The sequence below is a fragment of the Spodoptera frugiperda genome, chromosome 20 (genome assembly GCF_023101765.2).
Source record: "Spodoptera frugiperda isolate SF20-4 chromosome 20, AGI-APGP_CSIRO_Sfru_2.0, whole genome shotgun sequence".
NCBI lineage: Eukaryota > Metazoa > Arthropoda > Insecta > Lepidoptera > Noctuidae > Spodoptera > Spodoptera frugiperda.
The window spans coordinates 3,113,886-3,140,484 of NC_064231.1; the positions used below are offsets into that span (position 1 = coordinate 3,113,886).

General features: G+C 34.1%; 1 protein-coding gene across 2 annotated transcripts in view; it reads left to right on the top strand.

The window, feature by feature from the left end:
• The window catches only part of LOC118281590 (probable serine/threonine-protein kinase DDB_G0267686), a 196,100-nt gene that overhangs the window by 39,068 nt on the left and 130,433 nt on the right, over positions 1-26,599 (top strand). For both annotated transcript variants that reach the window (XM_050701490.1, XM_050701489.1), the window contains exon 2: positions 14,231-14,386. In XM_050701490.1, the coding sequence (XP_050557447.1) occupies positions 14,255-14,386 (132 nt within the window). In that variant the 5' untranslated portion in view covers positions 14,231-14,254. The remainder of the gene's footprint in view (positions 1-14,230; positions 14,387-26,599) is intronic.

Consider the following 26,599-nt stretch of genomic DNA (forward strand, 5'->3'; position numbering starts at 1 on the left):
ACATTTTTCATAGTAACGTTAATTTCTTTTATACTATCGAAAAGTAGAGATTTCAACAAATAAGAAGCCCACCGAATTTTATAAAAAAGCTGATATTTTGACGCGTGAATTTTCGATTGAAAATTAGGATAATTTTTCGGTATTTAATCAATATCTGGTAAAATAATATTTTTTTTAATTCCAAAAAATTACAGTGTGTTTGGTACATATAAAGACACGTTTTCACAAAATTTCGTTAAAAAAGAAATATTTTTGTCAAAGATAGGAATAAAAAACCGAAATCGTAGTTTTTTTAATTTTCCACAAAATTTTGAGGTAATATAAAAAAAGTGTAAATACAAAAGTTGTAGATCTTTTTATTACCTACAAGTTTGCCATTTAACTTTTTTTCATAGGACTTGTAGTTTCGCTGAAAATTGCGATAAACCGATTTTTACTCTTAAAACCTCCCTCCCCCCCACTTCCCGAACTCGGATGGAGTGGAATTTTTATTTTTTTCCATTTTTAGCATATTCTCTTCCATTTCCAATAGGTTTCATTCTACTATAAATTTCTTTTGTTTCAAAACCTATCTGCACTGGCCTATCTAGTAAATGTTTTCGTTAATAATTAATAGAAATACATAATTTATTAATTTTAAACACTCATTAAAACCAATAATGTACTGAACATCTTTGACAAAAACTAATATAGTAAGATATTTTTTATAATACATTGTCATTCTTACAATAATTATAGTTAGAGGACTAAGTTGCACAACCAAGTTATTATAATTCCCCCAATTTAACACTGCAATAAAAACTGCAACAAACAATGCATCACCACCAAAAAAATCTCAAAGCCCTGCCAAGTTCAGGACTTGGCTGGTTTAATCCATCAACCAAAATGCCAAGTTTTAAGTTATATCACGCCATAAAGTTAGTCCTTTTATTAAGTTAAAATTTGAACTACGGTATGAAATGTTCACTACTGCCAACTTAAATTGCAGCCATGACAGTTTGAGTCTTTATTACTGTTTTTTTTTATGTGGTAGACGGTAGGATTGGCTGCGCTAGACAGCGTGATGGATGCCGATGGGAGTCTGTAGATAGACGCCGTTTGTTACTCGTACAACTGTATTTAGACTTTATGCTTCTTTTTAGTTAATTGGATGTCGTTTAGTTGGTAATGTATGGTTTAAACTATTGGCTTCTCGGAACGCCGTTCTAGACGAGACATAATGTATTTTTTTGTGTCGTTGTGATCCGGAGGTTTTAAGACGCCCGCTTGTTATACATGAGAGTGTGGGTTTGAAACCTACCAACGGCAAAATACCAATGTGGCTTTTTTCGAGTTATATGTACTTTCTAAGATTATTTAGACACTACTGACTAACGGTGAAGGAAAACATCGTGAGGAAACCTGGGCTTATAATTTCTAATTATAAGTTTGAAATCGTCAACTCGCATTGAGCAAGCGTGGTGATTAATGCTCAAACCTTCTCCGTATGAGAAGAGGCTTTTACATACATTGTTGTATCTTATGTATTGAGTGATACATTTTCTTTCGCCAAAAGTTTCCATAAAACAAAAACAATATTTTATTGGATGGAAAATACGACTACAAGTTTCACCCTTCTCATATCAAAATTACCATCAAAATCAGTCGTAACAAAACTCGACGTAGGTACAGTCAATCTTCGTATGCATTACTAAAAAGGACATAAACTTTTGTGAATGTGTGCAAAACTTTAGCGGTAGGGTGTGCGACAGTTATTAAATTCCTTCCAATTTCTATGTACAGGGGTGTTGGGGATATGGTTACGAAAATTGTTGGGATTTAAAGGGGAGTGCTTTTGTGGCACTGTACTGTTATTTGTTTAAATTAAATATTTGAATGCTTTTAGAAGTGTTATTTTCGGGAACAGAGAGTAAAATTCCCAGCAGAAACGGAGGATCCTCCGACCAGGTGAGGTAATCATGCCTGGCGGGCTTTCTGCCCAACTGTTGTTCGTTGGGATTTTCTATCTATGTTTATTTGCATGTAAACTTCATATGTGCGATGTAAGATTTATGACGTCATCCGTTAATTTGTTCGTCGATCGTCTATGTACGACTTCTGTCATCTGTCACTTGTCATGTGTCGCCACAATAATCAAGTATTGTAGTAGCAATTTATTTATGTTATTAGTTAAATTGATGATTAAAAACAGATACGAAAATGCATTATTTAAACTACTTACAGTAGAAACAACGAGTAGTCTGATGGCCAGTGGTCACTGTACACCTGCAATAGACCAAATGCATCAAAAAATAAAGCCAAAGGTCGTAGGAGCAATTGCTATGCTCTAGATAATCTAGTTCTCGGATTAGGTAGAAATTCTCTGTCGTAATCGTAATCTTTAGAATAATGCCAAATTTTTACGTTTATCTCAATATTTTATTATGAAACTTGCGAAGATTGAAAATTTAATGCTATTTTGGGACCCTGAGCTCTTGCAAGTGCTGAAATCTTTACCTAGAGTTTCTATGATGATATAATATGGTGTAAATAGCTTCTGATAACGGCTTTTCCCACGGTCCTGTAGGTTAAAAAGTAGCCTATGTATTATTCAAGCCTTTAATCTACTCTTGTTCCAAATTTCATCCTGGTCGCTTCAGCAGTTTTTGCGTGAAGGAGTAACAAACAAACATATAAACTTTCGCATTTATAATTTTAGTAGGATGTTAGTTATTTATTACAAAATGATGTTATCACGATCTCAATTTTCCTTACCATTTACTTGATACAGTTTCATGTTTGTATAATCATTAATACAAATGATGTGTAAGAAATAATTATTATCAATATCAATCGTGAGACTTATCTCGCAATTTTAACTCATTATGCTAAAAATAATTTATTTTATGAATAACTTATTATAATTATCTTATTTCGAATGTGAAGTTTCTACTGCTTAATCAATATTTTGTTTATAATAAGCTTTTTGGACACGTTTTTGTTATGTAAACTCCTGTTTTCTCATTTCGTGAATGGCGCTACTGTTGAACACAGTCTTGTCTAATAGTTAAAATTTGAATAGAATTATAGTTTATTTTATTTATTTTTTTACTTTAAAAATACTTGTGTATCTTAGTCATAAAAGTAGTTTCGACTGACGGCTTAGTATAAAGACTTAGGTTTTTTATGCTACTATTACCTATATTATGACATTAATATTCTAAATGTGAAATTTTGTTTGGATGTTTGTGCGTCACCACGCTGAAAGTACTGAACGGATTTTGATGAAATTCTGTATAATGACAAGGTATGAGCTATTTGGATGATATGATACTTTTATGAACCCAAACGCAGGTAGTCTGTATAAAGCTCTTTATTGCACGGTTACTATACAAACTATCGGCAAATATAAATATATCTTCAACTACTGAATGAATGTGATACGTTCTGCAAATAGCATATTGATGTCAATGTCAGAACAATAAGAATGGTTCGCATACTTCTCAATAATATCCTTATCGATTCTGTATATTTCGACTTTCACTTGTCACATTAGGTGATATGATGGTACTGATAGTGTCTCACTAGTTTAGTGATAAATCATTTCGAAGGTGATAGACTTTCTTTACAATGAAATGATAAGGAAGTTTTTGGTGTTATTGTCATTTTTTAAAGAATCTTAGGGGAAGGTTGTTATAAGATATTCAAAATGAATTGTTTTAAGTATTCTTAACCGACAAGCATTCAGCTTTTCATACGAAAATACTGTTGATGAAAGATTCGTAGCAATTGGAGTTCCATGGTCTCATGGGTGTAGACACCCATGATAAATAAGCGTGAGGTTAAGTATTACCGGGGCTCCGGCTCGAAGAGTCAGAGTATAAACAGGATGGTTTTTAGTCAGTAAGAGTGAAACTATTTCTCGCCTCGTGAGAAGTCATTGGATGATTTTGCCCTGCAAAAAACGTTATGTATTATTTGCTTAAGACATTTTTTATAATTAGTTATTAACCAATAATTGTTACTTATTTTGTAAATGTTTATGTCATTGGTGTACTTTAATTAAATGCATAAATATCAAATTGCAGGTTACATACATTTTTTTTTACTAAGCCAGTTATTAGTTTTAATATTCGTGCATATAGAGCTATAAATATGTCGCGTAGAAACTAGAGAGCACGCGCGCATTCAAGTTATTTGCATTTGTTCATAAAATTTCAATAATATGAAGAAAGTGTTAGTCTAGTATGTAATGGTATGCAAGTGCGTGCAGTAATGGAATTTAAGTAATGTAGATAATTTTATTTATTTCGTATACAATAGATTATTTCGTGTTTCAAATAAATGGTACATTTTACTGTCTGTATTCATAAATGTAGGTATTGAAATGTTTTGCATCTCAACAACATGTACTTTATTATATAATATATGTACATGTTCTGCAAACTTTATAAAATTTCAAGAATTTAATCTTAAAAAGAAATGCAGAAACTGTATCGTACATTGAAATGCTCATATATCTCTTTAGACTTTTAAATAAAAAAAACATAAAAACGTAAACATTTAAAACTGTGAAAATTAAAACAGAAACTGCAACTTTAAACTCTACACCATTGCAACAAAGCATGAATTTCAAACAAATCTGTAACAACTATGTCTATTCTATATATCTATTTATAAATACCGTACACTTTCAAACACTAAACAGGTCTAACGAACAGGTATTGCAAACTTTTTCTATTAATTAATTAAAATATTCACGTGACAAGTGTGTCGTTGTGCCGCAGTAGATCAACTCCTTGTTGGCATTGACATTCAAAGCGCCACCGTCGGATGTAGCGGTTTAATGTCCGGTTGCGCAGGAGCATACACACACACACACACACACACATACATGCACATGTAGAGCGATACTTTAAACACTTATTAAGGTTACATATTGTAAGTGTGTGTGGCTCAAAATGTGCATTTAATGTATTTTTGCCATATTTAGGTTATGTTATTGTGACTCTTGAGGAAGTGTGATTCAAAGGATGTGACATAGTGGTCGCTTTTATTCAGTTCTGCATATGTAAGAGTGTGTGAGTGAGGTGTTGAGTCATGATTGGTTCGTTGATCCAGTAGTAATAACTTAAGCGATAGCCTATAAAGAGGTTTGGGATCGATTAGCGATCTAATTAACTTTCAAAACTCTTTAGTAATGTCAGTCTTGAATCGTGCCTTGCCACGTAATGCTATTAATGATTTAAGTCCCATGTAATAGAGAGAGAGCCTATCGCCATATACAGGGCACATTTAGACTTCGTGCAGCTACTGAGAAATTTTTGAAAAACTAAATATAACCCAGAAATCCTTTGTACAATGCGGAATCGAACCCAAGACCTCCTGTGCCGGACAAACAGTCCGACACACTTACGACAAATCAGCCAATGAATCAGCTCATTAGGTACCTTTATATATCGATCCTCCTCACGCCCCAGCCGCCGCAGAAGACACTCCGGGCGTCGGGGATCGCGTGACGATCTCCGGCCACCGTAAGTGCGGGTCTGCGGACGGCGAGCAAGGGTAGCTCGCCGCCCGACCAGAACCAGACCCGTGCGTACGGCGCGTCGCGTTCCGCGCGCGTCTCAAAGAGCCAGACCACCACAGATGGGGCCCAGTAGGGCTGATGCCTGATCCGGAGCTGCGGACAACGTAAAAGGTTACCGGGGCTCCGGCTCAAAGCAGGAGAAGGAACGGGGTGGTTTTTAGTCAGTAAGAGTCTGACACTCCCTCCCGCCTCACCCAAGGCGGGAGAAGTCATTGGATGATTTTCCCCCCTCAAAAAAAAAAAAAAAAAAAAAAGGTACCTTTATATCAATATATAAACACTGCAGTACTACATAGATAACTAGATAAGGATTTTATTATAATTACCTAACGGTATTCTGTTTATGTCAATATTAGTATTCTAGACTATGTCTAGTGCTCATTTAATATCCGTTTATTAGCGCTCAGATGAATACTTAAGTTTAGGTTATATTTATATGGATGCTACATTATTGACACGTGAACTGCATTTTGTTATGTATAAAGGATTAAGTAATATTAAAAACTATATACAATATTTATTTTCTTCAATGTAATTAAAGTGCACAATGTTGAAATAAAATGATATTTATTTCTGTAAATAGGTTATAAAATAACACTTTATTACACGTCAATAAAATATCGATGAAATATTTATAAATGTTGTTTTATACAACATTTCATTATGATTGTCCCGAAGCCCCAGTGATTTCCTTCTTCCTACAAAAATATTATTAAAACATCAGTCATAATAAGTATGACAATTACAATAATTTTACACAAACAACATTTATTTTTGTTATAATATTTCAATATGCATACAATGCAGAGTTATTATAATGTACCTATGTACAAAGTTTAACCGAATGAATATTGTTTCAAACACAAACATTTTTCAATTAACGATTTTTTTTATAATAACTATTGTGAGACACACATAAATTAACTAAAAACACGGCTCACTCACGTACATTAATTGAGAAAAGCTCTACTAGTTTCGAATCACAGAGGGACTCTTCATCATGAGCAGCGTGCGCAGCAACCTAATTCTCTGCCCGTTATTTTAGTAAAAATATAATAGTAATGTTACCTTGTAATAACAGCAGCAGCAAAAATCTTAGTACAACTCCAAGAGCAAATGTCTATTCCAATTAGATCCTTACTTACTTTATCGGTACTCAGATAGAGGTCTACAAAACTGTCTTCTTGTCTTCTATTATTGCAAGCTAAGCAAAAGAAGCAGCGAGCACATAACAGATAGCGAATACAGTAAATTGACACGATTTTATTCATTCTTTATGAATGGTTCCACCTACGAAATTCGTTCACATGTACGGCGAAGTTGTATAGTTGTAGTGTGTGTGTCCACTGTGGGATACGGTACGGGTTGACACTTTCACTTGTGTTGGTGACGGATGTGTTAATGGTGTATGGGAAAAAAGTTGTAGCGTAGGGAAGAGTTTAAAGTCTGAAGTAACTTTTGAAACTAATAATGAATATATGTCTTTAGCATTACTATTATTTTTTTTAAACGTCACACTAGAATTTTTTCCTGTGTTCACATGCACATGAAACCCAGACCCGAACCAACAATTTGTGGGTCACACAAAGATGTCTTTAGCATTACTATTATTTTTTTAAACGTCACACTAGAATTTTTTCCTGTGTTCACATGCACATGAAACCCAGACCCCGACAAACAATATGTAGATCACACAAAGAGTTGCTTCGTGTAGGAATCGAAATCGCTACACATTGTACGGCAACCACTTGTCCAGCCATAGCGCCAATTGTGTCTTTTCCTAGTGTAGATTATGCAACATATTAATTTCTATACCAGCTAATCGTACTTGGTTAATGGAATCACACATCAATACTTAATAAACGGAACGATATCTGTCGCCCACGACACAGCTGATTTACCGCTGACTCTGATCTAGTTAGGAACGATTCTATTACCGGCCTCTACTCTTATTATTTTAGTGTGGCCATATATTATAACCTACCTTTACTTTTGTAGGCCTTTCTATAATATAACGATGAGAAATGAAAGCCCCAATATGAATGGACAATCGTTTCTATGAGAATGAAATTCAATGTAAGAATTAAATTGTCTTCAAAAATAAAATAAAAACAATTGACAAGCGCGTTAGCCACTATTTTAGATGTTATACTGTGAAAGGTTCCGAAGCTGCGGACCACGTAACATGTTGCCGGGGTTCCGAGCTCAAAGTAGGAGAAGGACAGGGATGGTTTTAAGTCAGTCAGATTCTGACACTCCCTCTCGCCTTCACGGCTTCACCCAGGTGCGGTAGAAGCCAATTGATAATTTACAATTTTCAAAAAAAAAAACAAACAAACAAAAGTTACTGTGATTAAGGTCTCATTGATTCACTTCTATGCTACATTAAATATCTTTGCAGATGTGTAACTAGTAGAATGCAGCTTCTGTCAGAACTTGAAAAGGCTTAACCATTAACCTAAATCTTTTAAAGCACTAGTTTTTCACTAGTACATATATCATACACACTGCAAATGCTAACACCGACAAATTGCCATGCACATACAAGCAAATAAAATCCTTATTTCAAACTTCATAAACATTATTTTCCTTCGCCACAAATGGCGCCTACGATGGCTATCAGGTAACCAGATTCTATCATTTGACACCAACAACTCGTGTGGGCAGACTGGGTAGATAGTCAGCTGATTCCAACAAATTCCTGTTCTATTCCCACGTAAGTAAGAAAACACAGGACACCGTTATTTGATTCTTTTTTCTATTTTTACATTGAATTGTTTAAGGTTGGCATAGAAATTAGAAAGAATTTGTGATCATTGTCAACAGCAGCCCATAACAATCTTCTGCCAGCATTTGGACCACTTTTGTTGAAGATTTCCTACAATTTATCTATCCGTCTAACGGGAATTGAATTGAAAAGGAAATGTTACTATGGTTTGATAATAAAAAAAATAATAATAATGAAAGCAGATTTCCGACAAAACTATACAGAGTAGATATGAATGGGGCCGTCTATCCGTATATCGACCAGATCATGTATGGAAAGACTGATGACTGTTGATGAAGCGAAAGAAGTATGTAAGATTCGTAGCAATTGGCGTTCTATTGTCTCTGCTTACCCCCATGGGAGACAGGCGTGAGGTTATAAAGTGTACCATACCTATCTATCCATACATATACATACATAAATAGATGCTACACACCTCTTTCGCTTCATCAACAATCATCAGTCTTTTCATGCAACTCGTCACTTAAGGGTATTAAAGGCCTCTCTCATCTATCCATTCAAAACCGATGAAAACTAAAGAAATTGCTGCCCGGTCTCTGTTAAATGAGTAACTTCATTGACTACAGTCTTGGGATACCCGAGAAAGTATATGTTAATCAATGTATTCTATTTTGCTGTCTATGTTTACGATCATGCCAATCAGAAAGTCCTCCTATTGCCCCTTTTTCTTTCAATATCGTTCCTCATACTATTCATCTATTCTTTGGTCGTTTTGTGTCTGTTCAATCCATTGTTATTTACATACCGTTATTTGCGAATCGATAAAAAGCGTATAATTTCCATACATAATGTGGTTTTTGTAGGTAAATATTGAACTTTGGTTGGTAAATTAGGTATATAATAATTATATACGTGTATAATGTATGTGGGTATTGAATAGACGTATGTATACGGGTAGGTCAATGTTTTTCTATCTTTATATAAATAATGTACCTACACTATTATTTGCAGAGATGATATAGAAAAACAACGAATGATTTCTTATACTTGTTCTAGCTAACTTTTGGTAAGACCTAGTTTTGGTTTATGAGCTCTCGTCGGCGATACGATAGGACCTTCAAACCTATACCTAACCTAATTAGGTATTATGTTCCAAGAAAAGGGCATCTTCCTTTTTGAAAGGACGGCAACGTACATGTGAGTCCCCTGGCATTGCGGGTGTCCATGGGCGGTGCTGATAACTTACCATCTGGTGATCAACCTGCTTCTTTGGCACCTATTCCATAAAAAAGACACTATCTTACTGGTAAGATAGTGTCTTACTGGTAAGATAGTGTCTCTATCAAAGCAAATCGCAGCATCAAAGTAGCAAAGCTTGCTAATATGGTTTTTCTATTCCAAGGATCTTCCTTGATCGCCATGATACCATGTAGTTGCGGTTACTTACTAGAAGTACATACTCAATTTCCATTATTCAGGCACATGCCTATACCCATACTCCAATAAGGGACAAACATCAAGTTTCATTAAAGTAAACACCTAAGTAAATATCAAGAAAAATTGCTAAGGAACTTGTTTGCTAGGTCACCACTGAGATACCAGTAACGCACTCACTTTTACGGTAGCACTGATAATTCAAAAACATTTCGGTTTCCCTATAACACGTCTGTCAATGAAAGTCCATAGAATGATATACTATATTATGTTCTATAGTGTAACAATTTAACTATCAACATATTCACGGTGAAAGTTATCTGAACGAAAGCTGAAGATTTATGGGTTTTGATGTATGTTTGTGGTGTGCAACTAGAGCGGTTTTGTATCGTGTGGGATGGATATGGGATCTTGGATGTCGGATGTTTGAAGGGATATTTAAAGTGAGTTATGAGTTGTCCGCAATTCAGGATTATTGTTTGATCACCAAATTCCAGACTCCCATAGTCTGATAGGAGTAAGTAGTTAGTGTGATATGATGTTATCATTAAAGAGAAATTGGCTAAAAATCACGGTTTACTCACGTAAATTAATGACGAAAAGCTCTACTAGTTTGGAGTCACAGATTGACTCTTCATCGTGAGCAACGTGCGCAGACGCATCGACGTCGTTCAGCCTACTGGTTAATCTATTGGCTATTCTAATTATATAAAATACTTACCATAAGACTGTAGACAGTACTGATTAATAATGATAATTTCAGGTAATCATTATTAAGAAAATTGTGCAACATAAGTCTAAATTTTGGCATTATATTAGGTAATAGATTTAGAGCTTTATTTAAATAGGGATTAGTCACAAATTAGCATCGATACCTACTTAAGCACTACCTTTCTTCACAGGTACCTATAACAAGTGTGTATAAATTTATTTATGTCTCTAGATGTCTCAATAAAAATATGATTAGCCTGCTCCAATGGCCCAAAAACGATTTATAATAAAAACCCGCTTAATTTTGAAGTGTCATTGCATTGAACATAAAAAGCTGCAATTACAAGTCTTCATGCCAACTTGTCAAGCTCAATATTACATGTCATACTGAACGTAAAGAAAGTACCTACATACAAACATATTATTTTTTATGTATATTTTCGCAGAAGTTTATTTGCGAAGTGGGTGACTGTTGTATGTGTGAAATAAAATTATGTGTACATACCTCACACATTGAACTATACATCGCCAGTTTATCTTGATCTCGCTTTATATGAACTTTGTGTAAACTGGGCGGTCAGTTTATACTGGTTTGTGTAGCTTGATGTGTAGTTTTATATTATCGTGTTATGTTATTAAAGTAGGTCCATAAACCGGTTAATTTATTTGACATTGACCGCCTTGAAATGTCGCTGAGGTTTTAGGTTTGATGTCCGAGTCGAGTGTATTTTGGTATTAAAATAAAATAAAATAATTTGGTATTATTACGTTTTCATAAAACGAAATGTTTGAATAAATTTTGTTTATATGTGGATTCCGGATATGTGCACAAAATATTGCAGGGTCTTTCTCACTTTTTTTTGTAGAATAAAAGAATTTATAGCCACAACATTTTTTGATCCCCGAAGGATGGATAGTAGTGGACATACCTATTTACTTTGCGCAGGTACAATGCAACACCCACTTTTCACCAGTTGCATATGAGTTCCATATAACATGGACTCGAAAAACCGAAAAAAACCCACCAAAACTTCGCCCGACCCGGGAATTGAACCCGAGACCCCTTTTCCGCCAGTAGCACTTGCAACCACTCTGCCAACGAAGCAGTCTGAACTGAAAATTTTCTAGAACAAAAACTAACTTTAATATCAGCTACTATATATTTATCATTCCGCAAAAAACTACGAAGACGTTCTATGTTCTATGACGTAAAGTAAGATTCGTAACAAAAAGTGCGTTACACAACATTGAAATTGGCACTGATGCCGTTATAATGGCGCCTACCGACAGTGTGGCACGGCCTTAATATCCAAAATGGAGTCGATTCGTTCGGTGTGATATAGACACGCGAACTTTGCAAGGAAATGGTGTTCTGGTGATATTTTGATGGTTTTTTCGAGAATTTTGTGCCTAATTTAGAATCAGAATAACGTAAGATGGTCGATGTAAAGTCTTTAAAAAAAACTTCAGAATAAGTAACCCCATTTTGATGGTAAGCAATCACCGCCGCCCATGAACACCAGAGGCATTACAAGTGCGTTGCCAGCCTCTTAGTGGTTAGGAATTTAAAGGTTGTTGGGGAATCGGGGATTGGGAAGATCGGGACGGGAGTAATTCGGTCTCCGGTAACCTCACTCACACAACTAAATACGACGCGAGCGTTGTTTCACGACGATTTTCAATGACTCCGCGGTATCATTCCGGTCGAGCCGGCCCATTCGTGCCGAAACATGGCTCTCCCTAACTTATGAATACTTATGGTACCACAGGATTAATATACGATACCGTACGTGCTAATAACGACAGCGTTACAGTTGAAACTGAATACAACTCTACAAACCATGCACATAGATATCAAATCAGATTGAGCTATCAACCATCAAACTAAAGTACCTACACAACACAGGACACCCATAAACAGCTCATATTTAGCAGGAAATTGAACCACTTTTCCATTATTCATATCAGCAACAAATATTTCAAATAATTTATAAGGAATCGAGTAAAAACATTTAAATTATAGGTATTATCTCTTCCCGGCTCTGTAAATCATTTACATAATATAATGTAAACTTATTGTACTAGCCTCTGAGTTTATCATACACTTAACTTTATACCAAAATATATAAAACGAAAAAACAGACGAATATAACCTTTATGTCACAGTACTTAAAGTCGTGTTGGAATGCAAAATATGTTTGTTTAGTACTGAATGAATATGGTAATGCTTTCGCTAAAAGCTGTTAGTTTAGATGTTGAGAATTACTTCGCTTATATAATTACTCCAGTTCTTGTTAAGTGACAATTTCAGAACGTAACTCAACACTTTATTGTTTATATTTCTTATTAAATGCTTTTGTACGTATAGGTATATTTATAGGATTGTGTAACTAGATGAAATCTTTGATTGGTTTGTGATGGCAATGTGTCTGTATATCAATATAAAGGTCTATTTTAACCGTTTTTTTAACTTCTACTATAATTGGTAGTATTTAACCATCATCAAAATGAACACAACGAATAATACAATACAGTACTACGAATTTTACATACCTCTTTCGCTTCATTAACAGTCACCAGTCTGTTCATTCATGATCGTTGGTTAAGGTTAAATATCGATAATATGTTGTTAATATATCTTTATTTTAACAGTTAACTACATATTAAAATAAAAACTTAACCTTACTTACCTAGACATACTATTTTTATATCTCCCTCAAAATCGTAAATAGCATTTATCCGATACCCTATTACGTATCCGCTGTAGACAACCGCAAACGCTATTTAAAGGACATTGTAAACAATACCTAATGTCACCTTGTTCTCAAACTGTCATGTCAAGGGTCTCCCACTGGCGATCTGTGTTCATTTATAAGTACTTACTTATGTATTTAGTTTAACATTCTTTTGTTAAGCCATTGTTACATTTACACCATTAGATATGGTGCTGTAAAAGACAAATTACGGGGATCTGAAGGCCATTTTAGACGTTGTTTGTTAAATTATTCCCCAATTTTTTGTCATTGATATGTCGTTTCAACATCCGTTTAGATTTATCATCGGTATTAGATGTAATCTTCAAGTTTATTTTCGAGCCTCAGATAAATAATCCTGTGTCAATTTATCTAAAGTTTGATCGACTGCCGGGATTTTTCAATGTCAGTGGCATATCGTACCAGATTCTATTGCGTAGTAAACACTATTGACATGTAGACGTCATACGTAATTGGGCGTTTGACTTTTTAAATCTTTTTTTTTTTAGGTAAAGGAAGTGATTTCGTATTCCTTTCTTGGAACTTTTTGTTTGATATGGTAAGGTAATGGATGAGACATTCTCTTTGGATGTTCGAATTAGTAAAACAAAACGATTGCGACTGAATTTAAAATAAACAAGCTTAGGACGTAAAGTTGTGGTCGCTTTAACAGCGGAAATGGATATAAAAAGTAATACTAATAGAATAGGTATAGGCGTTTCGTTTTTATAAAATTTAATATAATAATAATACTATTACAAAAGTAATAGTATGTGCGAATCTTAAGGTGTTTTTCTGATACCTATGACAAGGTTGACCTTATATTTACACCGCTTGTACAGTTTGTTGGCAGATAATTTTTAGTGTTATCGCAATCAAAAGACGATTTTTAGTATAAAATAAAAAAAAATATATTAATTTGTATAGTTTCATTAAAAAAAATACTTTACTTATGTAAAAGTGAGTATATGCGTCCCCTTTTCATTTTTCAACCACAAAACAGTGATCCTAAAATCAATTTTCTCTCTTTTACAGAGCATGCCGCCCCCCGTGTAAGGCATGAGCGGTCGCGGAGCGGGGGGGCAGCGCTGCCAGCTGATCCTGCAGCGTTGCCTCGCGATACAACTCAGCAAGCCAGGCAACGCGCCCGATGACTTCTGGATGTATGAGTCTGGATATCTGCTGTTTCAGGTATGTTATTGTTTTGGGTTATGCATTTTGGTAGTGTTATTACAAATATTTAGGAGTAAGAGAATAGCACACCTAATTGGGTAGTGACTTACGTTTCAGATTCTTGATCTTTTTGTAGTAAGTACCTATACAATTGCAGGACAATCTAACTCTAACCTCAGCTTCTTTTGAAAACATGAGAAGAAATATTAATAATATTAAAACTGCAAAGGGGCAACATAAACATAGTAAATTTTTAAACCTAACCTAAATAAAACCACCATTTCCTATCTGACTACTCTGAAAAAATATAAATGATATTAAAACTGCAATCGGACAACAAAAAGGCAAAGTAAATACATATTTTAAATCTAATCTAAATTAAACCATCATTTCCTATCTGACTACTCTAAGATGAAACCGAAATTAAATCAAATCACAAACACGATATACCCGCTAACACTGCGACCACGCCCTACCAACACGGGTAACACCAACAAATCTCTTTGTTTACCTTGTTCAGTTCACAGGATGATGCGACGCGAGCCGCTATAACTCATGCCCAGCCCGCTATGGATGGCTTACGAATGGCCAACATGCTTTACCAACCTGATTTAATCTGTTTTACGTGCTTATATGTAGGTTACATACTAGATTTTTCAAAAAATTACCGTTAGGAAAGGGATTCTGTGTGTTTTTAGATTTGTTAAGGAAAGGCATTGAAATAGAAATACTAGAATCTTTTCTATAGTAGATATTTGAGCTAGTCACTTCTTGCTGTAGGTGTTACTGGACTCAAAGAAATGCTGTAGAGCATCAAGTATTCAATTTAATAACAGGTTATCAAATCATGGTATTAAAAATTTGTAAAATCCGAACCCATTCTCAGTATACGCTCAAGTAATACTATAACTATAACTTTTCATGTAGCTGTTACTATCGCTAATAAAATTAACATTAAAAACCGCACATAAAATAAGAAAAATACATAAAAATTAAATACACATAAACCATACAGGCGCCAGTTAAAAGATTAATAAACATAAACAACGGTTAATTGCACTACATTGTGGTCAGATCGCTTCCTTATCTGTGGATCAAAGCATAGACTAAAATACCAGGCCTTTTAGGGCAGAAGCATAGACAAACATTAATTTAGTTCGAGTGAACTAAACTAATTCAGCTAGTCCACTTTGATGTCAAGTTACGAGCGGTGGCGGGCTCTTGGACAATGAGCAATTTATGGCGCCATTTTCTATAGCCAATGCCGGATACAGGTCAATGACCGTTACTGGATTTGTCTTTACCAATTCCTTATTTGGATATTGGAGTCAAAGCTTTGTTTATGTGTTCAGATCTGTTGAATTGCTATTCAATTTGGCGAAGTTAGTTGTATGTGCGTTTTATAGCTAATATGGCTTTCTGGGATTAAAGAATATTGTAGCGTTTTCTAATTTAAAAAAGAACAAGAAATATAATTTCGCTTTGTATTTTATATGGGTATTTCGTAGTTTTTCAGAGTAGCTTTTATTGTTTCTTTATTTATATTTGTTAATGCAAGGAAAGAGTCAACCAACTTAATGAATTAATGACCCGTGCTGAATGACAAAATACTTTTTTTAGGACTATTCTTATAAACATTTAATCAAGAACAAAATTATCTAACTAGCACAAGGAATATAGGCATAAATCTGAATAATGAAAGTCCCTCTCGCAATGACTCTCGCTTCCGCCTATGTCTTAAAACCGCGTGTAATCGAATGCAACGCCGTAATGCAATACTGCCCGGTCAGCCACGACAAAGTTCACACAGTTGCACTTATTATTACATTTTATGTCATATTACTGTTAGTATTGAGTCCAGTTTGCATTGTACTTTGTATGCGGTATCAAGTGATAGGATTACTAGCCTACATACAGTGATAGTTTACTGACCCTGCGTAGGAATTACTTTTTGCAATTCTTTCTTTGAGAGAAATCTTTGTTTGATGAGTTTATTGTTGTTAGTTCGGCTGATTAAGATGTTTAGTAGATACATGTATAGTTAGGTAATGTACAAGTTGTACCTACCTATATCTGCCGCCGATCCCGCAATCTTACAGCCGCAACTAAGTACGTGTAAATGACTCTGAAATCATACAAAATAATAGTTTAAGTAATCATTAAATGGATCTGAGTACGGCAGTTAAAAATGACTCGTGCAAGAGTCCGTATGTGATCACATTTAGGATTGGGACACAATTTAAACGACACTGTTACTGGAACTGGCTACTCGTAGTTCTAGACATATTCGGAACAGGCAGATGATACGAGATGCAAAACTGTACTGAGAAACTAGAAAATAAAATAAAACACAAACTTGGAACTAGGACATCAATACAATAGATCTAATGGGGATGTCCTAACATAAACTTGAATAGTTCACTACTAGATCAACAACACCATTTTTCAAACCACCATAACTTCTCTAAAGAAAGTCGTCACCTAGAAAAGTGCGCGTGGGCATCAACTCATCTCAAGTTTAACACATCACGTACATACATACAACCCACATGCACATACATAAAATATAAACACGATAACCATCACAGGCAGTAGTTTTTAATTTGGCCCATAAATAATAGGTAAACCACGTGACCTCACGTTCGTAGCTACTTCATAGAAAGTTCAACGGGCGCAGTTCAGCGGCGCGTGCGTCGGTTTCTTTGTGAGTCATAGACTGTAGTGACCCGCGGCAGACTGGAGGGAGGGCTTTGTTTTTGAAGTTGGTATGAGGAAAGTGCTTTGAGGTAAATAATTAGAAACGTAATATTATTAAAATTATTTATTTCAGTAATGGTGATGATGATGAGATGATGAATAATAAAGTGATGTGAAATTATGAAATTACATTGTCATTTCGAGTTGATTAAGAAAAGTCGGAAAGACTACTTACTGATCTGGAGCTGCTGACTACCTAGCGAGTTTACCAGGGCTCTGGCTCGAAAAGCAGGAGTAGGAATAGGAAATGTTTTAGTTAGTAATAGTCTGACACTCCCTCTCAGCCACGCCCAAGGCGGAGAATTTCCCTCTATTATTGGATGATTTTTCCCCTCAAAATAAACTTATATTTAGATATTCAGTCAAATAAATACGCGCAATGTAGTTAAGCAGCTAAACGGTTAAGTAATTTAGAAGGAAGTTTAGTGATACACTATTGCAGAAAATATTTTGATACCTATTATGGATAAAAACCTTCACAGATTTTGATGTAAAGAAAGAATTTACGAGGTCAGCATAAAATCCATTTCTATATGACGTAATAGGTTCTCCTAGTAACATATTATTTGGATTTCTTCCAATTCGTTAAGCCGACGACCGCTAGCCAGCTTTGCGTTACATAACCGAAATATTCATACTACAATTTTACCCTAGAATCACATATTTTGTATTTATTTGATGAAGGTCGATGATATGACTAGATTGGGTTCCTATTTTCAAAGGGATTTGTAAGGGTTTCCGTTTGATAGGGTCATAGGGAAGATTCTGGATTGTTCTATCTTTGGTAAGAGTTAGAATAAGGTACTAGTCAAATCGAACACTTATATTTTGGTAATGGTACATCGTCAAATAAACTACTGGTATAAGTATGATTAGTTTTATTATATCGAAGAGTTGAAATTAAAACGTTCCAAATAAAAAGAAATCCAATGAATTTAGTAAAACTCTACAGTTTTAATAAATTATTTTTCATTGCAACATGGAATGAAAGCTCTTCATATTGGAGCATATTATGAAGCCTGAAGACTTAATTTCCGTTACAGACAGGTCTCGTGATATTAATATTGAATATCGATCATTCAAAGTTCGTATACTCTTACTATATTTATATCCGGAGCTGCGGACTGCATACAGCAGCAGATTACCGGCGTTTTGGCTCGAAAAACAGGAGTAGGAACGGGGTGAAATTTAGTTAGACTAAATCATCCGATGAATGAGGATTCATCGGATGATTTTGTTGATGAATTTTCACCTCTCTATTATATAAAAAAAGTCGTGTTTTCCTTTGATTTATAGGACATATTGTAATTGCGAATAAAAATAACTACAACGTGACAAATAATTCATATTGTACGATGACAGATCTATGTTTTATTATTATTGTGAATTTTTCGCTAATTAATTAACTGTCACACCGTTGCCATAGCAACCTTTCCAAACAATATTGTCATTAAGATTGGTCCCTTTTGACATTTCACCACGACAAGTACCCTTTTAATGCAATTATAAATCCAAGTTCACACGTAATTTTACAAAATTCGAGTGACACTTTCCTGCTGCGCTGTCAAGGACAAAGGCGGCCATTTTTGACAAATTAACAACATTTTATTTGGGAGACAATTAAATAATTTTACGTTAATGAGAACGGTTTATTGTTACGGTTATCGAATTAAGTATAATTTTGTAATGTTTCGTGATGGAATAGAGCCGTCATTGACATTGGCGAAACGGAGTGAAAATATGTTTCGTTAATAGATTGATTATACTTAATTATTTATTGGTAATTAAGTTAATTTCGTTTTGAAGTGTGAAGGTTTTTTGGGTAATTAGTAGTTGTTTAGATAAAGAAGTGACATTTTATTTGTTACTTATTTCTGCCAGCGGTTTCGCTCACGTTTCCGTGGGATAAAAAGTATCCTATCACCCAAGTCAGCTCATACCCTGTCTGTATACCAAATTTTATCAAAAGCCGTTCAGTACTTTGAGCGTCATTGATGGAGAAACATTTAAACAAACTTCTACATACTTAACTTTCACATTTATATTGTTATTATAGTGTGATTATAATTACCTATACCTACATATCTAACCCTGTGTCTTGTAATACTTAGATATAGCGCCCCGTTCATACACTTAATATGCCTATTCATTTATTAATGTAAGAACATAGGGTACATAGTAAGAACATAGCTATTGCTAATAATACCCAATGTTCTTACGTGGAAAACTAATTTAGATTATTACTATACAACTAATCCAGAAAATCGTTAAACTCAATAATGATTTCCGGACTTGTTGATTAACCTCGATTATACATTATACTAATCCGATAATAATGTACATAAACTGAAGTTTATTATGCGTAAAAATCTGCTTCTATATTTCCTTCCATAAACTCATAAAACCTGCCCATTAAATGTGTAAGTAAGTAAAATATAAATATGAAAAGTCATCATACGCATAGACAATTTATTATTATATCATCGATTACAAACTTCCACAGACACCATAACCTCTTTCACTTTTATTCAAGCAAAGATATTATCGTAAACAGCCTTTGATTTTTTTAAATACGACAATTATTGCATATTTCAATAGTTTTTAGTACCGTACCTACTCTTTTAAAAATGGAAACTTGATGATAATCTCGATCAAAGGTTAAACCAAAGTTATTGTTAAAGAAGTTAGTGTCGATTTGTCATAGTTTCAGTTAAATTAACCGTGGTTAATGACATATTGTGTGAACGTGTGCTCGTTTGTAAGTAACTGGCACTTTCCAATCTTTTTTTTTTGTGCGTGAGAATATAGTAACTGCGTATTTATATGGAGAGGTTGACAACTCTATTTAGTGTTGTTTGACAGCAATGTTAATGTGCTAAGTGATGTGTCAGATTACGAATTCTGTGTTAGTACCGGTTTTTATAGATATTCGGTTTTGTTAATTAGTTGAAGGTTTGTTGGAAATATTCTTGCTTTTATTGTTTAATGAAGAGACATTATATTAGTACCTAAATAGTTTTATGTATTTAATTTTTCACAATTATGATATGAGTGTATTTATTTAATTATCAGGTTAGGTGATGCACACATGTTAATTATTACTTAAACTATTCCTTAGTAAAAATTTTGCATCCAAAACGACGCTAAGGATGAGTTGTAACACATTAAGTGACTCTGAGTACGGCAGTGAGGCACTTTTTTAGTCTTTGTACAAAAACATTGATTTTTAATCTAATTACAAATGACCTAAAAATTACACGAACTTGTCTTCGGAAAAGCTAACTCTATCAACTTTATTAAGAGGTGTAAACTATGAGAAAACTAGACGCTAACTAGACGGAGAATGCATACAAACAAGTTTAAGCAATTCCATATATTTTTAAATTATTTTAATGTACATGCCAGTAACAATTTAAAGAGGTGTCCGCTTTTACCGTACACCTTAAACGGCAACTATGTAGGCAAAGATAAATTCCATACAGCCTCTATCTTTATCGCTAGTCACACTATAATCGATTTAAACTATCGATACACCATCTCTAGCGATTTTACTTTCATTACACATTTTACTCTCCATATTTAATATTAATAAAATCTTTCTGAGCTCTATTTATCATTATGCAACTCCGATAATATCGATTCCGATTTAATCGGTTCCATTAAAATCGATAATAATCGATTATTTCTCGCCTAAAGCACACACTACAGACTGCACCGGGGTTTGTTAAGGGTATTTGATTACTCGTTATAAAATTGTAATCGATATTTATTACACACGCCCATCTTCCGTTGATTCAATCACTATTTGTACTGTCAGTCGATTTTCAATCTTATATCATAAAAGTTCTAGTTCATATTTTGTTATTTGAATGAAGATATTTCCGTGGAAACCTTTCATCGCAATTAATGTGGTCTCAATTACGTATTTAGCGTTTTATATCAATACGTGTTTTTTGACAAAAGAAATTAATAGGGATTATGTAAGATGGCCCTTTCTAATGTAATAACTAATAACTCGTTTTGCTATTTTCAATGGTAGTTAGTATGTTCTGGGAACTAATTCTATTTGATATTTGAAGACGATTTATGTGTGTTTTGTAATTAAAATTGGCATCTATTTCCTTCCTTTTCGTATCAATCGAAGAAAATACGACATTTCACGTCGATTTCATAGTTGATTGGGTTAGACTTGTTTGATTTATTTATTGGTTTTAAAGGAAGCTACGCATATTTAGTTTGTTGACTTTTACCTACCATTACATCATACATCAACAGCCTGTAAGTAGCCACTGCTGACTAAATGCCTCTTCTTATACAGAGAAGGTTTGAGCATTAATCACCATGCTTACTCGACACTTGCTCAAGGCGGGTTGGCGTTTTACCATTACGACTGCCAAATGCCAAGCACGAGGTGTCGGGTTTGATCCAGGAAGTGAGTAAATTATTACCTTTATATGTATAAAAAAATTACTTCAGTAATCATCAACAGCATTGTTCTTTCTAAATCCATCTACAATTGATAAATAATAATTTGAATCGTATGTTTATTTTATCTCTACATTTACAAGTATCTCTACTTACCCCCTCCAGTGAACAATACACGTGGATTTTTATTATGTGTAATACTTAATTAGGTACGGTCGACACCAATAGGTGAAGCGATAACGAATCGCGTGAGATTAAAACCGTATTATAAACATGGCCTTATTTGCCACCTCTTGGCCTTATTACTAACAACCGACCCATATTTTTGTAGAAGGGAATAAATGGGTTACTCGTTAAAATGTTATTTATGTAAAGCTTTCTTTTGTTTGGTAAAAACTTGGAATTAAAATAACATCAGAATGGGCCCAACCCAATTGCCATATGCAGCTATAAAATTGTCATTAGCAGGAATGCTGAATTTTCTAAAAAAAAAAAAAATGCTCAAAATTTTTTTTTGCCTACTGTGTATAGGAGTGGCCAGTACGTACCTATTCTAACTGGCAACGACCGTTCGTTCGAAAAACAAAAGAATAAATAACTCGTATGAAAATAGGAACAACAATTGATGTGTTTGAGAGTAAAACTACAACGAAAGCCGACAGTTAAGAGAATGTTCGGTAATGATTATTAGAGGGTAGGGCTGCCTCTTATTTATTTTATTGTTTTTAATTATAAATAGGGCTGTGTCTCATACAGTTTACCTTAATAAAAAAATCTTTTTTAGATTTAATTTCGAATAAACTGCAAGATGTCACATACCTAAAATTTTAGATCATTTTAAACATGTTTGTCGGAGAGTAGTGACTCTCCTACGAATTTCAAAAGACCTGTAAGGAACAGTAAGAAATACATTTAACAACGACTGAGTAACAGTGGTTTCTGATAAATCTGAACTTTTGAGCTGAACAAATTGAACATTTTGGGCATGACTTGGTACCACAATGCTTAGTTATGGTTTTTTTTCAGGGCGGAAAATCATCCAATGACTTCTCCCGCTTTGGTATTCAATTATTCAATATTCCTTCGCGCCAGCCCTACACTAATATCTCCTTATCTATCATCGGAAGACAATTAAAAACGTTTACAATCGTAATTAACAAAGTTAAATAACAAACACATAACTGAACTGTTAGAATTGGTCAATTATTGTACGATTCAATAGAAAGCAACTGCCGCCGCCGGTCACGAATCAAAAGTTTTATTTGATTTACAACCTTATCTTCTGGTTGTAAAATTGAGAATCTATTAAACATGTTGAGTGTAGTTTGATATGCTGTGGGTATTTCTAACGTATTAAACCAATGGTTATCATAAAGGTAATCGAGTGTGGAATAGTTTTAATTTTATTTATAGTCTTTTTTTAATAAACTGCCTCGTTGATCGGATAGTCACAACTATCTGTACCCTTAGTACGAGTTTGCTTTACGTTTAAAGTAATTGAAACGAGAACGCGTTCGGCGCTCTGATTGGCCGGCTCGAATAAACCAACCAATCAGACTCATACTATGGGTACTGACGATCAAAGGATTTTGGGGTTTATAACTGTGTCAGGCAGATAAGCACCAGGTCGATCTGGGTTCACTACTAATATTCTGTATATGAGTAAACTCGCCCTTATAATTGGCAAAAACTGGGAGTTTAATCTAAAATGATTCTGCCACTTTTTAAAGGGAAGAAAGTCATCAAATGTCTTCTCCCGACTAGAGTGAGGCGAGAGGAAATGTCAGACTCTTACTGACTAAAAAATCACCCAGTTCTAAGCCAACTTAAAGCCTGAGCCCCGGTAAACCTGCTATATTGTCCGCAGTTCTGCGATCATTCTACTACTGCTTAGAAAATGAGGTGTAATGCTACATCTATAGTGTAAATTATTATGTAGCTATCAATAACGATTGTATTATAAAGATTATCTCACGTTTTAATAGTAAATGCAGTAATAGATTCGCAATTATTTGGAAGCTTAGCAAATAAAATCGTGGGTAATTAGCAGAATATAAAGTATGTTGATTATGTTTTGAAGTAAAAGTGGTTGTTAGGTAATTAAGTAGGTGGTGGGAGGTAATAAGTAGTTGCTACCTAAGTAACTTAAGCTGAGTTTTTGGTTAATTAGTTTTAAGTAGTTTAGTGTTACTTGTAGTTTGAACGCGAACTTGGCTAAACTTAATTATTAGGATAGATTCAGCTTCTGGTATTTTATTTTCAGAAGGAATCAAAGATAAGTTTAAGTTGTACTAGCTATAGCTAGGATCGATAAATTGAAATCGTTCATTAGCCTAAATCTCAAATGTCTGCGAAACGTCGCTGCGTCTGCGTACGGTCCCAATTATGAAGAGTCCCTCAGTGACTCGAAGCTAGTAACTTTTCTCCATTACTGTACGTGAGTAAACTGTAATTTTTTGGTTAATTTAGTAAGAATATCGTATTAACGATATTTATAATAAATAAATACCTCAAATGACATCAAACTCACTCCCTCAGACTTAGCAGTCACACTTACATTCGTCCATTTTAACACTCATTTACTGTCACCAATCCATTATTATCGTTTCCTGTAACAATCAAATTCCCAAGCCGACGTACCTTACATAACTCCACACTATGGTATCAGTTTCATCTGACATTTGACACATTTGACCAAACGTCAACCGTGACAAATCTCAATTACCGGTACATTGTTACGTAGTTATGATTAAAGGTAGTTGTTTTATAAAACTACACGTTTTTTTTTAAGGTTAATAAATTAATACGTGCTGCCGTAATACTGGGTGTTTAATCAATTAATTTTTGATAGGCCTAATATCAGTTATCTTGCTACTAGATTCGCGCCAAAATTTTTAATATGGCGTCTGACAGTGACAGCTTATGTCAAGAAGAGAACATATTGTTTTTGCTAATTAATGTAGAGGGAGTAGTCTATGGCCATGTTATAACGGTGTAACAAAACCATTTTAAAGAAATAAATTAACAAGTACGTACGTATGATGCTAAATTCTATAAAATTCATTTAAAACGCTAATATAAAGCGATAATATTTCATTTAAAAAAACTACTTACAAGTCAGTCTCTAATAACACTTTACTTACTATTACTTAACAAATTAATGATATTTCTTTTCGTAACGTTAACTGACATAATATTAAAACTTAGCAAATGTTCTCCAGTAACATCCATCTACTGTTTCATTGAAGCATGCCGCCATTCATAGCCCCCCCCCCCCACCAAAAATTGGCACGAGTCTAACAAAAAAAGAACCAAGAACTTTAGTTATTAATCATCATCATTTAGAGAAGTGATCACTTTCATGTGAAAGGCGTTATGCAAGAGCATTTATTTGTAAGTAATTATAGCGAGAATTTCAATTCTTTGGTCATAGGTCAGTTGCTTGGTTCTTTTTTCTTTATATTGTTTTTGCCGGCGAGCAATGTTGATGAAATACTGTTTTTAATTTATTGTCTTGTGTTTTAGTAGTTAGTTAGTAATGATTATTACTCAAGTGATAGATTGTTTGTAAACCTTAGTGAAAATACGAAATAGAGGTACTTACGTGTTACTTTACTTAATAATCCTATCCGAGGTATGTACTTATAGGTTAAAATTCCTGCATATTTTATCGAAATTTTCGAAGTGATAATAAAATTAATGAATGGGCCCATGTCAGTTACAACAAACAAACATACATACCTACCTAAATCATATTATATCTATTATTCAATAGTTACATTAATTTTATCTTAGAATACGGAAGAAGCTGTAGAGTAAACATAATTTATGCATTTCCTTAAAGAAGGTTCCCTTTTAAAGGTAAAAGACTGGCCACGTTATAACTCCTCAAGGGTGTTCCGGATGTACCATAAACTTTTCATTAATCCATGTAATTAGTAGGCGCTACTAAATCCACCTAAAAATAAAATATTCTAAGAATTCTCAGAAAATTAGCAAACGCAACACAATACGCGTTTCCTAAATTAAAATATACAAAGTACATAGGGTGTACCTATATTTTAATGCACCACAATTTGCACATGCAACCTCCATTATCCGGACTTACAATGCAACTTATTGTTATCGTGTGAAATAGGCATAACTAGTTACAGTAGTTACATGTTGTTACATAGCCTAAAGCTTAGCTCGCACTATGGTAAAACCGCTGCGGTTTTTAACCGCGTGAGCTTGTAAAACCGGGTTGCTGGCCAAACGCAGACTTATCAACGTTAAAAAGAAACATCTAAACCAAAGTTCTTTGTAGTGAGACATCATCATCATATCAACTACATGAAGTTTAGTGTTATACATAGGTTTAGCTGTTAGTCTAGTATTTGTTTCTATGTAAAACAAGAAAACAAGCGAACACCTCTACATTTATTTCCCTCAACTTATTTTAAATCCGTTAAATGTTACGAGACTGGTGCGAAAATAAACCGCTGCCACTGTTTAATTTTTGTTTTATAGAGATCTTAATGATAGAACTTAAGTTTTAAAAAATCATAAGTGGTTTCGCGGTTTTTACCCGTAGTGTTTAGGCAGTGTGGCCTTAGCCTTACCCTAAGTTACTGACAGAACCTAATTATAAACTTAATCTTAGTTTAAGTGAGGATTAAGTAAATGTTTGCAATGCTCTAAGTTGGGTTTAATTGGGTGTGGAGTCTCTTGTTATTTAATTATGTTTAATTTGAATGTGACAATGTTACGTACAATACACGTAATTGTGGTAATTCGTATGTAATAAGAGGTAGGATGATTTCGTGGTTCTAGTTTATTTTGAGATATTTCTATACTACTATATTTCTTGACTAGATCAGGTTTCGGATCTAATAAACGAATCACGTAAGAATGAATGATTACGTTTTTAATATTAGGCTATGCACAAAATTTTTGGTCATTAGATTAAGAGCCTGTTTCACAGTGTCTAAATCGCTATGTATCAGATAACTTTAAATTAAAAACGTAATTTGTATGAACTATCTTTCATATACGTTTATCGGGTACTTT